Here is a 14,092-nt window from a genome sequence, read left to right on the forward strand (position 1 = left end):
TTTTTCTAGATGGCTGGTGTGGTAGCTCTTCTGTTGTTGATGTGTATTTGTTTCCCTCCTAAGTCAGCATTAGTTTTCCCTGGTCTGTTTGTTAAATTTCTTTGGAGGTGAGAACCAAGTTTTATGCCTGCGTGTAATCTCAAGGCTGCCTTCACTAGTGGAGGGAAATGATGAATTGTGAGCACCAACTAATACAGTTCTATTACTTCTAGTCTCACCTTCTTACACTGTACCTGCCAGCCCCACGTCCAGATAACACCTGGAAAATCAATTCCCTATTCTGCTTGCATTTCTCTTTTGAAATTATTTTGGGCTTCAATTTTTCTTTCATTTGTCAGCATTCTTCCATTCACATCCTGTTCTCCAGAAACTGTTTTTACTCCCTTGTAATTCTCCTCTCATTCTCTTCACATAACCAGTGCAATTCTTAATGAAATACGAAGGTCAGACAATGAAGTTTGTGAACTCATCCTAGAAAAAGTGCTACATACTTCTTTGTTGAATATCACTACGGTCACCTTCAAAGTACCCCCCGTGGGAAGCTATGCACCGATGCCAGTGCCTAGTCCACCCTTCGAAGCAATTTTGGAACTCTCTTTCTGGAATGGCCATCAGAGCTGTCATTGTACTACCCTTGATGTCCTGAATGTCATCAACATGTCTTCTTTTCAATATTTCCTTTACATCAGGTAAAGAAAGAAGTCATGGGGGGGCCAGATCAATTGAGTAGGGAGGGTGTTCCAATACAGTTATTTGTTTCCTAGCTGAAAACTCCCTCACAGACAGTGCCATGTGAGCTGGTGCATTGTATGATGCAAGAGCTATGAATTGTTGGCGAAAAGTTCTGGTTGTCTAACTTTTTCACGCAGGCTTTTCAGCACTTCCAAATAGTAAACTTGGTTAACTGTTTGTCCAGTTGGTACAAATTCATAATGAATAATCCCTCTGATATCAAAAAAGGTTAGCAACATCGTTGCAACAAATTTGCGAACTTAATTGTCAGACCTGTATGTCCCAAAGTTCCATATTTTCATAACATGGAAACAGAGCCAGCTTCCTGGGCATGGGACCTGTGCAGTTACACAAAGCTCCACACCTACATGGGCACCATGTTTGGTTTGATGATCTGCAATCACCATTTTGAAATGTTTAGTAATTTTTAAACAAGGGACCCTGCATTTCCTTTTGCACTAAGACTTGCAAATTATGTAGCTAGTCCTGCATGGAAAGTCAATATTTATCAGAGCTTAAATCGCTTCCATAGCGTTACTGCCAAGTGCTCTATACTTACATACAGTCTACTATTTCAGTACTTCCCATTAGGAGAAATGCACTACCCCCACACCCCCAGGCCCAATCAAAAATAGAGTATGGAAGATGCCTGGTCCAAATGAGGCACACTAGAGTATGACAACTAGTAAATTCACATAAATTATTCCATAAATCATTAATTTTAAAAATGCCTGTTTTATTCTCTAAAGTATATTGCTAATACACCACTTACTTAAATGACACATAAAGATACCAAACTAAAATTTGAAAAGCAAATTTTTCATGAAATATCCAACAATTACCATTTTTCTTCCAATAGCATCCCCCATTAAATTTATAGCCATGGTGTGACTTGTGGTCTCAGTAAGTAAAAGATTTTCTTCTATTAACATTACTTTTGATGCTACATAATCTATAAGTTTTTTATGAAACTAACAGAAATTACATTATAAATTTTTCTAGGTCATATAACAGTGTCAATCTTTTTTATTATATATATGTGTGTATATATATATATATATATATATATATATATATATATACAATCTCACTGTCATATTCAATAAGTTCACATCTATTCTTTCAAGTCTGATGGGCGCCTCTCTCTTGGGTGGTTGCTGAGGTTAGAATCATAGCTCTGTCACTCAAGTTTTATATAACTTTTCTGTCTCATTTTTTCTCATCAGTAAAATGGGGCTGATGGTTCTTAGTATCTATTTCAGTAAGTGATGTATGAGAATAATGCCTGGCATAGAGCAAATATTGTATCGGTATTAGTTCTCATTTTTCTTAATAAAATAAATGGTTCGTGTTCCCTTGGTGAGTGCTTGGCAAATTTTTATCAAATTCCTCCCATTAAATGGTGTTGAAATTTAATATAAAATTATGACAAGTAGAATCCATGTCCTAGGCATCTCTTAGTCCCAAACTGTCATCAGCCCTTTCCTGGGCCATTCTTCACAATATTACCTGAAGTGCCATTAGATGCCACTGGGTCTGGAGAGAGCCTGTGGTGACCTTTCGCTGACCTATCCCAGCCAGTTCCCTGAAGGCCAGACAAGGGTGACTCTGATCATCTAACCTTGAAGAACAAAAGGCATGAGCTCTGTTCTTCCTGCTTAGGTCCAGTTGTTTGTGGAGACAGGAAGTCAGATGGGAGAGAGGTCAGATAGTAGGCAGAAGCCTGGTTCCCCCCAAGTTCTGTGTTCCCAGACTATGAGCATGTAGGTGTGGGCATTACCAGGAGAACTGAATCAGAATGGCCACCAGGTAGTTGTGGAAGAGGGTCCTAAAGCTCCTTTCTGCATTGGTGTCAGCCCTTTGGTTGCTGGATTGTAGGAGGATGCAAGAGAGGTGTGGCTGGGGTTTGGCTATTTTCCCTTGTCCTACGTCTTCTCAAACAGGGTGTCTAAAGTCCCCATTCTCACCTGGAGTGGAATGGGGTTAGAAGGCGCCCGTGAGACTTTCTTAGTTCAGTGTACGATTAGTCGCAGATACTAGACATGTCCTTTGTTTTAAATTTGTGGTGGTTTTAGTTCTTTCAGACCCATGCGGAACACCATTTTCCATTAACTTCTGAGTAAGACCTCCTCTTCCCCACCCCTCAAACCGATGCATTTTACATTACAGCTTTTTGGATTCTACTATGACCTGAAAGCAGCGTTTTGGTGTATCTCAATATTTTAACAACCAGAATGACTAGACCAATGTGAACTAGTTGATTATTGGCTCTGTCCAGGGGTCTGATTGCTAATAATAGAGCTTCACAGTGATGCAATTTGGGGGCAGGAAAGTTACCCCTTAGCCACTAGATTGAGGAAACTGGTTAGTGTAAATTTCACCAGATAAGGAAATTTGAGGATTTGGCTTTGGCACTGGCTCAGGAAACCAGGCAAGATGGAGCTGGGACGCGGGCTTTTTGAAATAGGCAAATAGTTGATGGAGTTGTACGGCTGTCTTGTTCACCTCTTTATCCTCACTGTGCCTAGTACATGTCACATAATAAATGCTCAATAAACGTTTATAAATGAGCGAGTTCAATGTAAAGCAGAACCAGAAGAAACAAGACAGGTGTTACTAATGAGTTATGACATAAGCTTATATATGGAAAACCTTAAAGGCTCTGTTAAAAAAAAAAAAAACCTGTTAGAACTAATAAATGAATTCAGCAAAGTAGCAGGATACAAATTCAACATATGGAAATCAGTTACATTTCTAAGCACTAACAACAAACTATCTGAAAGAGAAATCAAAAAAGCAATCCCATTTACAATTGCATCAAAAACAATAAAATAGTTTAGGAATAAATTTAACCAAGGAGGTGCAAGACCTGTACACTGACAACTGTAAGATATTGATGCAAGAGATTGAAGAACATACAAATAAATAAAAAGATACCCTGTGTTCTTGGATTGGAAGAATTAATATTGGGGAAAATGTTCATATTACCCAAAGTGATCTAGCGAGTCAAAGCAATCCCAATCAAAATTCTAATGGCATTTTTTCATAGAAATAAAACAAAAATCCCAAATTTTGTATGGAACCAGAAAAGACCCCGGATAGCCAAATCAAGCCTAAGAAAGAAGAACAAAGCTAGAGGCATCACACTTCCTGATTTCAAAGTATATTATAAAGCCATAGTAATCAAAACAATATGATACTGTCACTAAAAACAGGCACATAGATCAATGAAACAGAATAGAGAGCCCAGAAATACATGCCTACATATATATACAGTCAAGTAATTTTTGACAAGGGTGCCAAGAACATACAATGGGGAAAGGATAGTTTCTTTAATAAACAGTGGTAGGAAAACGGGACAGCCACACGCAAAAGAAAGAAACTGGACCCCTGTCTTATACCACTTCACAAAAATTAGCTTGAAATAGATCAAAGATTTAAATGTAAGACCTGAAACCATAAAACTCTTAGAAGGAAACATAGAAAAAGACCCTTGATCTCACTCTTGGCAATAAATGATTGGATAAGTCACCAAAAGCACGGGCAACAAAAACTAAAATAAACAAGTGTGGCTACATTACATTAAAGAGCTTCTGCACAGCAAAGGAAATCACCAATAAATTGAAAAGACAACCTATAGAATGAGAGAAAATATTCTCTTTTAAGTTTTCAGGTTTTAAAATTACAATAATAATACTGACTGTGCTTTCTTTGACTTGGTATATAAACCTCCTAAATATTCTAATATGCTTCCTAGGAAAGTGTGTCTCTGACTGAACATTATTCTTGTAATTGCCATTACTCTAACAGTGCAATCTAAGATCAAACCATCGTTATTGTTTGACAGCTACTTATGTTAACCTTGCTTTCAGATAAAATTTTTACATCATTTTGTAAGTTATTGTTAAACTTTCTCCATATCCTGTAGCTTTGTGATTCATTTTTAGATAAAAGGGCTAGGTCTTATATCAACCCCCAACAAATTACATCTTGAGAGTTGGAGTCCATCGTTCCAGCTTGTTTGTGTCTTATGGTACTCTTCACTGCATTCACCGTTCTCTCCAGTCGTGTGTCATCCATAAAGTTGATGTATCTATCTGTAATACAGAGTCAAAATAAGCAGGAGTTTTTAAGGTAAAAATATCTTATTTATGTGGCTCTCTATTCTGTCTGTGCAGAACTAATTTCTCTGGCATTTGTGTATAAGAGTACAGTGAAGTAACACAGCTTCTTTCATTCACTTGGTCCCATGCTCTTAGTAAGACCTAACTTTGCATATTTAACATAAGTCTCTTGCTTTGTGAAAGGCAGCGAAAAAAATTATAAAATTTTTGTTTAACTGTTTGTAACTTCACGTATTGTATTGTTAAACTAGGAATAAACAATGGTGGTACTTCTGGAAACTCAAGAACTGACTCTGGGTGGTGAACACACATTGCAATATATAGATGATGTATTATAGAATTGTACACTTGAAATCTACACAATTTTACTAACCAATGTCAGCCCAATAAATTTGATAAAGACAAAAAAAGAAACCGAGGCACAGAAAAGTTAAGTAAGCACTAAACTAGTAAAACTAAATTCAAATGCAGGCAGCTTGGTTCCAGAGTTCTTACCCTGAAGGATTCATATACTTCGTCAAACTGTAAAAATTCACCTTGAAAATTACATATACCCCATAATGAAAGACTAAACTTTAATGAGTTAAAAATTAATGCAGCATATTTAGGTACAATTCAATAGTGTTTATTACCCCTAATTTTACATTCACAGTGAAAATCATACTTCTATTTTATCATCAACTTTTGAAAATGTACAGCACATAAGTCACAATCATTTCCAACTCTTTATGGAATTTTAGAAAATTTCAGCTCAGTGTTAGAAGGATGACGTGGCAGCCAGGACTAAAGAAGCTACATTCTACATTAAAAAAAAATGTACAAATATTGATTCTGTACATCCTTTGGTGAAAACCATAAAAGTTCAAATTATTCTCAGTGGCACACGCAGGGTCACGGATCAGGATGGCAGAATTCTGTCCCGCATGAGGTCTGATGGCCAGAGGGCAGAGAGAACACACACATGCGCGTTTAGCTGTCCCAAGTTAACCGGATTGCTGATGGACGCACTGCATATTCTGCATGAAATTCTATGAAGACCCGATTCGAGGAGGCCACAAAGGCAGCTATGTTAGTGTCCTAAAATGAAAAAAAAAGAAGTAACAAGTTATATTTTTCAGAAATTTAAACACTTTTCTAGAAATGTTAGTATTGTACAAAAGAAGTACTACATAATGTAGTAAAAAAATTTACGGTAAATCTTCATATATGTCTAGAAGTGATCTTGCTAACAATTAATGTAGATACTTTCTGAAAGAATACTGCATTCCCCTTTGGAATGTTTGCCAATGTCAACTAATTGTCTAAGACTTAGTCATCTTCTAAATCTGAAATGAGACCTTTACTGGGTTCTCTGTTCTGTGGGCCCATTTGAATAGCAGTGATGTCATACCTACTGGCCAGGTGACCAAAATTTCTCCCCACATAATTAACTGCATAGAAGGAGAGAGCTACCAGAATTTATCCAAGTGTTGTCTATAAACGGGAGGCACTTTGTTAAATAAATTATGGTGTCCTGGTGCAATAGGATACCATCCAACGATTAAATATGATTCACCAGTGTTCTTATTGATATGTTAAGATGTTAATAACTCAGGAGGTGAAAAGAACACACCACAGAACAGTATGAAATATGTGTTTATGTGCAAATATATTCAAAGAAATGTGTTTTGAAAAATATGTGGGAGAATTCTCAGGGCTTTGAAAATTTGTATCTATTTTCTGATATTTCTGAAAATAACATTTACCAATTTTACAAATCTAGTCTGATTAGAAAGCCTAAGTGGGTAAAGAGCATACCAGTAAGAAGCACATATCCTCTCACCAGCAGTCATACGTCCCTTACTTAAAAGCTATGCAAGTATTGACTTTTAGTAAAAGGAGAGGGCAGTGAGGGCAGATGAAAGCAAGGTTGAGTCAATGTCAGAATTCTAACTTGATTATCTAGGGAGGATCTAGACCATCAGAACTTTACAAAAATGATCAAACAACTAGTCACCAGACCAGTCTTTAATATCTCTGTGTACTTCTTCAAAGAATTCCCACAATTTTCAACAAGAGGTAGACAAAATAGCCAGGCATCCAAATTTTCTAAAGCTGTAAACATGCAGAAACAAATGTGGGTATTCAACCCTGACTGGTGGGTTTGAATCACATATGGAACTATTAAAATAACAACGTGCCATGGCTCCTGCCGCAGAAATTCTCATTCGGTAGGTGTGGGAGGAGACCAGAGGGCTGCAATGTCATAACTGTAACTAACTGCATAGGTTATTCTGAGGCACAGGTGACTATATTACTAGTCATTTAGGGCAATGCCCACTAGGTGGTACTCGTGCTCCCAAAATAGACAGAAAAGTCAGAAAACTACTGAATTTGCAAAAGTACATTGTGCTTTGTACTTTGCATGTATCTGCCTTTAAAAGTGTATGCTAAGTTATTTTCATTATTTAAACATAACCAATGGGAATTTCTAAAGCCTGCTTTACTCACTGCGCCGCAATATGGTCCAGAGGATGGGTAATTAACATTTGGTCCATCATGGAGGATGAGATAATTCTGGACACAGTCTCCAGGGTCGTCAATGCTGATAAAGTAAAAGCTGACGGTGATAAGCCTTCCAGCAGGAGCAATGATGGTCCATTCGCAGTGAGTGTGGTTCGGGTAAGTGCCCGGATAGCCAGGGCTGGTGAAGGAGCCGCTCTCTCCGTAAAGAGTTCCACCACAGCCTACCAGAAAGAATTGCAGGAAGTTTGATACAACAAAGTAGAAACCAGCTAGTGTGCTTTAGTGCACTTACTTGTAAGGCAATAAGGTTGTTATTCTCTTAAGGTGCTGAGACCCTCTCCAAGAATCTTGGAAGCAGAAACCGTTTTTCCTGTTCCTTCTTTGCCTAAATCCCTCCCATTCCCTCACCCCACCGCTCTGCCACCCTTTTCCCCTGCATATTCCTTTCCCTGCATTTGATGACTAAGGGACAACTTCCTCTAGGTCGGTTCTTTGAAATGGTGGGCTGCAAACACAATGGGAAGACCGAGAACTGGCTCAAGTCACTAGGAGAGAGTAGTTAAAGTTGCTGTGTACTTTTGATGGTGTAGAACTCTCCTGTAGGTGAAGTAAAATTAAAAGCGAGATTCCAGGGCTGAACAAACAAGAGCATGTTATTGGCGGATGTGGCAGTAATCGTTATTATAAAACTGACTTTATCAGGCTTATAACTGGCAGTTCCAAGACTAGCATATTTAAAGCCAAAGCTCTTTAAGTGTTGGTGTTAATTTGTTCAATTCATTAATTTGTATATGAAAACTATTATCATTTTGACCAGATAGCCCTGGGGATCCAGACGTGGTACTGCACAGGGCGCAATGGAAAACAAAAACAAAAAAGCTGGGCTGGGTGTCTGACCACTGGGGTCCAGCCTTGCCTCTGCCACAATCCAGCTGTGCATTTTGGGCAGCTCATTAATTTGCTGTTTTGTTTCCTTATCTGTAAAATTAGGGCATTGGAGATCATCTTTTAAGCATTTTTAGATGCCAAGATTTCATTATCTATGATTGTCTTGATTGAACCCTTTTCTTGGTCCTCAGTATATTTAAAATGAGTCATTTTTATCCTTCTTATTTTGTAAGTTTTCAGGTGTTTTTGAGGAAATTTCATTAAGGTATTTTTCCTCTTTTGAGTTAAAGGTATTGACATGACTTAAATTTTCTTCAGTTATTTGACAACCAATGAACCAAATATACAGGAAGGTACTTACTGCCCTAAAAAAAGCAATTAACCTCCAGGACTGCCAAGAAATCACAGGGAGTGCCAGGAACACAGCCACTTACAAATGCACAAGAATGTGTTAGTAATGTGCCTTTTGGGAAACCCTTTTAATTCTCAGAGAACTACGTTGGTGATCAAACCATAAAAATACAACAAAATCAGAATTTATAGAACATTTTTGAAATCTTTATACTTTATCTGTATTTTATATATAAACATGTATTCTTTACTATGTAGTAATATATACAAATAATGAGTAAAAGAATTAAAAAGAATCTCTGTACTTTTCATTGTTAAAACTATCTCTAGTTTTATCAGGAAATAATCGAGTCTACAGATGACTAAAAAGATAAGGTCATTTTAATGGCCTTTTTCTATTAGATGCCTTATGTTTTTCGTACCTGTATTGCTTTGCCTTGAAAAGTACAAATGTCTTACCGGAGGGTGATGAAGTCCAGATAATTTCATATCCACGGTTGGAAGTTGCACCATCACTCTTAAATCGTAGGTATAGTTCATTATTTTGAGAGAAGATAGGATCTGGCAACAGAGTTCCACAATACGTGCCAAGTAATGGTGAGCTGCTATCACTTCCATTTCTGACCTTTGAAAATGAATTATGAATCGTTATATGTGAGCACGTTACACTTTCTTCTCCGATGTATCACTGTGATGCATTAGCATGAAATAAAATATAATAAGTTTCAAACAAAAGGAATTTCTGTATGGATACAACTCAACAAATGTATACAATTTTTGAATGTTAGATATATTTTTTAAAAACGCTCTGCAGCAGAACAGATTGTTATTTTTTTTAAGTTCACTGCATGGAGTAGACACATATAAAAACAGGAAATGAGTCAGTGGGAGTATATGTGGGTAACCACTGTGAAATCGGCCATATTCTGTCCTCAAGCTTGGCTAATTCCTGTGTATTCCCAACCAGCGGGACTCAGAGGAGGGAGGATCCTTGAGGAGGAGTAAAGGCAGAGTTGGAACCAGCCCGACGTGGAGGGATGCTGGTCTTGTTGATATACGTACTCACAATCCTGAGAGTTCCTCCATTCTCTTTATAACTTTATGCTTTAACATTTGGCCAACTGCTGGTTGTCTTAAGTCATAGAGTTTCTTCGGAGGCTCAGTGGCTGGTCTTGTTGGGTTGTGTTGATCTGCAGAGGTTCCTTTTAGGTCTACGTAGGTACTAGTAACCAGTGGGAGAGAAGAATGCCTCTCCGGGGCTTTTTGGAGTATTCCGCTCTGTGTTTAAACAAGGTGGCCTTGCCATGGATGGAGTAGCCAGTTATCTACCAGGAGACAGAGAGGGGTGCCATATCCAAGAACACAGGAGGACCAGACCTGCCACCACTGTTCTCTTGGCTTTGGGTCTCTTTCCAGAGGATTTTCTTTTAGAAAACGCTGACGCTCTGAGAGGAATCAGTGAGATATTGATTCCCACTGAGCGCCCTGAACACTTGTTCTATTCATTTTTCTCTTCACGGGACCCACAAGAGTGGTCCCCATTTCTGGGACAGTAGAGGACCCTGACAGGGAAGGTGATGGTTTTGAAGACAAATGCAGATTCCAAATGTGATCTAGCGTTTGGCCTCCGTGTGGTAGTAATAGAGTTGGAATCCTCGGAAAGTTTCGTTCCCGCAATAGTTAACATGGATGGAACACCGAGGCTTGCTGGTGTGGCTGCCACACAAACCGTGCCACAATCTTCCCACCAAGAACCAGATGCAGGGACGCTTTACAGGCCTGAGTTGCAGTTTCCTGGCTTGCTGAGTGCATAGGAAGTGTCAGACCCATTTCTATGGGATAAGGAGGGACAGCTGGGGGGAGCTGGCCTTTGCTTCCCAGCACCCAGAAGCAAATGGCAAACGTTAGCATCGGTGGCAGCAAGCGGAGGCTTGAGATGAGCCAGGAGTAGCTGCCCTAGGACTCTGGATTGATGGGATAACTCTGTGCTTTCTCCGTCTCCCTCTCCTCCCCTCAGGTCTGCTGACGGCTTCATAAACATTTCTAGGCTCCATGGTAGGTGAGATACATCATTTGAGAGTTTATACCCTGATTGACACAAAGCCATACTGTATTTCTCTCCTCATTTCCTCCCGCCGGCTACAATCCATCTCATCTCCTCCCCGTTTCCTCCCATGGCAAGTATTTCCCATGAAAAATGTATGTACTTCCACCCAGGACTTGTTACACTAGAGGCTGAGAATATTCATGAACAAAAACTTAGATGAATTCTGTAGGGGAGAACTTTCCAGGAAAAGAAAACTCTCTAACAAGTGTAAAGGGGCAAACTTGTTGGAAAGCTCACCGAAGACTCTCGTGTGGCTCCAAATTCAATGCACAGAGGAACTCAGCACCCTCTGTGTCTACAAGGTTTGTCTTGCAACCCCATGCATTTCCTAAGAACGAACTCATTTTCCAGAGTTTGCAAAGGACAGCCAGGTGAGCTCCAGGGTTTTTATGGCAAAATGGAGGCGCTGAGCTCCGGTGCACCCCCCCATCAGTCACGGGCTCGTTCTGAACATCTCGCTGTGACCGGCAAGCTAACAGTCCTTCTCACTTAGACAGTGACAGTGAAGTCGGGCAGAAAGGACACAGGAGGCTCTTCCGGTGGTGGGGGTGGGGTCGCGAAGGTGCAAGCGCTCCAGGAGCAGGGCTCTTGCTCCAGGCTCAGGAGGTGTATCCCCGGTGTGTTTGGGGAGAAGGAGTGGAGGCTGGGTGGGAGAACGACAAACCCAAGATGCTTCTTTTTCCAGTTGGGAGCTCTCCAGGAAGGACCAGAACACGCTTCCTGCTTCTGCTGAGCAGTGTGTCAAGGGCATGGCCTCCTTGTCCTGGCGTCAGGGAAATCAGGCTGACAGGATTGTGTGGTTTCAGTTTCAGCTCCACACAAAACACACTTCCTAGAGTCCGTGCCATCGTCCACCTCCCAAGGTAGCACTTTGCACTTGCACCCCTCTGGTTCTTCCAGTTGGGACTCACACATCACTTCCTTCAAGAAGCCTCCTGTGTCCCCAAACCAACTCTTCCCACATCGCGTGGGAATTGACTACCTCCTGTCTATCTGTCCCACCAGACCATGAGCCTCTGGGGGGGCCCTCAACATGTCATGCTTCCTGTTGGGTTTCGGTGCCTGGATCTAGAAGATGCTTGGTAAATATCTGTGGAATGAAGGAATCATGAATACATTCATGAAATGAATAAGGGATATACGATTAGCACTAGCAGAGAACATGGTGGAAAATCTGAAGGGACCCGTCATCTTTTACATAATTCATTTACGTGGCATCCAAATGTATGTTACCTCCAAGAAATCATGTCTGCATTCGCTTGAGTCCTCGATGCCAAATGAATGGAAGAAGAGAGAAATAGTGTGGTTCTGTGGAGCTGTGAGGGTAACGGCGCAGTCCACGTTATTGTCGTAATTATCTGGCCACCCAGGACTCTTCAGGTTGCCAAACGCCTTGTTGTATTGCCTGTCGCAACCTTAGAGGAAAATAAAATTCATGATTAATGTATGTGTGCCGATATTTAGTGTTCTTTCAACCTCACAGAATAATTCAAAAAGATGATTACATTGGAACAAACTTTAGAAAAAAAGGCAACCCAGGTTCTTCATTTACCTTTGCGATGGCGGAGGTTTCAAGAGGTGAGGTAAAGAGCCCATAGGGAATGCAGTTCTCTGTGTGATTAACAGGAGGCCCCTCCCCCACCCCCATGGGAAAGGCGAGGTCTGAGCATTCTCCTTAGAAGATGAATATTCCAGCATTCTGTGCACTTTTCTGATGACATTGAGGTGGACTTGGTGGCCATTTAGACTTTTTTTTTTTTTAGGCATTAACATGTCTACCTCCAAGACAGAGTCTTGTATAAGGATTTTCCTTTAAATCTTTTGACAAGTTATTTGTTTTGATAGAACTGGCAAATTGTTCTTTATCATTTTTGGTAAAAAAAAAAAAATACACCCTGAGTACTTCTATGTGTTTGTCTTCATGAAAGGCAGCATTAGTTTTAATCAAGCTTGAAATGAACACTAAATATTCTCTGAAAATAAACTTCTCAGTTACAGTAATCAAAGAACGCTTTCAGAACTTCTTGGATTTTCCAAAATAATTTCCTAAGATAGGTGATTTATGTGGTCAAGTGGATAATTAACAAAGTAACTGGTATATTTTTAAATTAACTATAGGAACTTCCAAGAATATGCTAGCATCCTAAACATTTTCATTGGTGTATTATTCACTTTACCTCCTCAGAAACCAACTTTAGTAATTTGATAAATGGGGCCTGGTTTGTGGCTCATGTTAACAAACTCTCATTTACGCACAGGAGTCCATTCTATAATAGTAATCGTCATAATGGGGGCAGGTTTCTGAACAAAAGATACCGTTCCAGCACGCACCTGCAATCTGATAGGTAAAACCCACTGCAGTGTTTTCATTAAAGACTTCTGACTTGAAAATGACAACTGCGGTGCTTGTAGAAGAATACAACGTTGGCACAGCTGAAGCATTTCTGCCACAGAAGTGAATTCCTGGATTTCCATTATTCTGAAAAGACATGGAAGCCAAACCACATCAGATTTCATTTCAAAAGAGGAGAGGCCACAACAGAAATTAAACTGCATATAAAAGTAACGCTTAGATATTCAGACATGGAAACTAGTGAGAGGGTTTGAAGCCCTCGGCAGCAAGACTCACTCTCATTGGCCTTAGAATCCGCAAATGTCTCATTCTCTGAGGGACAGGAGGCAGGGAGGCCAAGTTTCTGCTGAAACCACGAGACAGACACTTGCCTCCTGAAAACAAGACCCTTCCCCTCTCTTCACAGGCAAGGCCTGGGCCCTTGCTCTGAACTCATCCAGCTCTCCCAGCTCCCCGCAGTTCTCCTTCTGGGGGTTTGTCCACAGTCTGGGACTCCGCAAGACTAACCCAGCACTGCTCCTTGCCACTACCCCTTCTCAAATCTAACCAGGGACTTTGACAGTACTGTGAGCAAGGCAGCTGCTGCCTGTCACGAGGTCCATTTCCCTTTGTAAAACTCGGGCAGCCCTCGTCACCTCTGAAGGGGATAGGAGAAATGCAGTCTAACACCTATCCATCATTGCACGGAAACAACCCCATAGCTAAATCAGGGCATCTGCTGCCTCTCACGCACAGGTCTGCCTGTCTATACACCTGTAGTTCTTGGTCACCTCCTGAAAGGCCCATCCCCCTCTCCTGCTGGTAGACAGGAGTCACTCATCTGTGCTTCCACCTCCTGATGCTGGACCTTTCCTAACGTTGCCTGCTGGATCCTCTGAACTTTACCTGCACTGCTAACCACCCCTTACACATCCTTAATCTATCCACGTTGTGTCCTGAGTGCACCCTGGGTCTCCAGCAGCCTCCTGGTGGAGGCCTTTCTTTTCCCATACTCTACAGTATTGTGTAGGCATATGGGGGGCTGGGGGCAGG

At 40.5% G+C, this 14,092-nt stretch overlaps 1 protein-coding gene across 1 annotated transcript in view; it reads right to left on the reverse strand.

Moving 5' to 3' along the window:
• Nucleotides 1-5,470: 5,470 nt before the first annotated feature.
• CUBN (cubilin) overlaps nucleotides 5,471-14,092 on the reverse strand; it is a 237,059-nt gene continuing 228,437 nt past the window's right edge. Inside the window, 5 exon segments of the mRNA XM_033100508.1 lie at nucleotides 5,471-5,933; nucleotides 7,347-7,582; nucleotides 9,060-9,225; nucleotides 11,941-12,122; nucleotides 13,039-13,186. Coding sequence (XP_032956399.1) covers nucleotides 5,826-5,933; nucleotides 7,347-7,582; nucleotides 9,060-9,225; nucleotides 11,941-12,122; nucleotides 13,039-13,186 — 840 coding nt within the window. The 3' untranslated portion in view covers nucleotides 5,471-5,825.

This window comes from Rhinolophus ferrumequinum (assembly GCF_004115265.2).
Source record: "Rhinolophus ferrumequinum isolate MPI-CBG mRhiFer1 chromosome 5 unlocalized genomic scaffold, mRhiFer1_v1.p scaffold_110_arrow_ctg1, whole genome shotgun sequence".
Taxonomy (NCBI): domain Eukaryota; kingdom Metazoa; phylum Chordata; class Mammalia; order Chiroptera; family Rhinolophidae; genus Rhinolophus; species Rhinolophus ferrumequinum.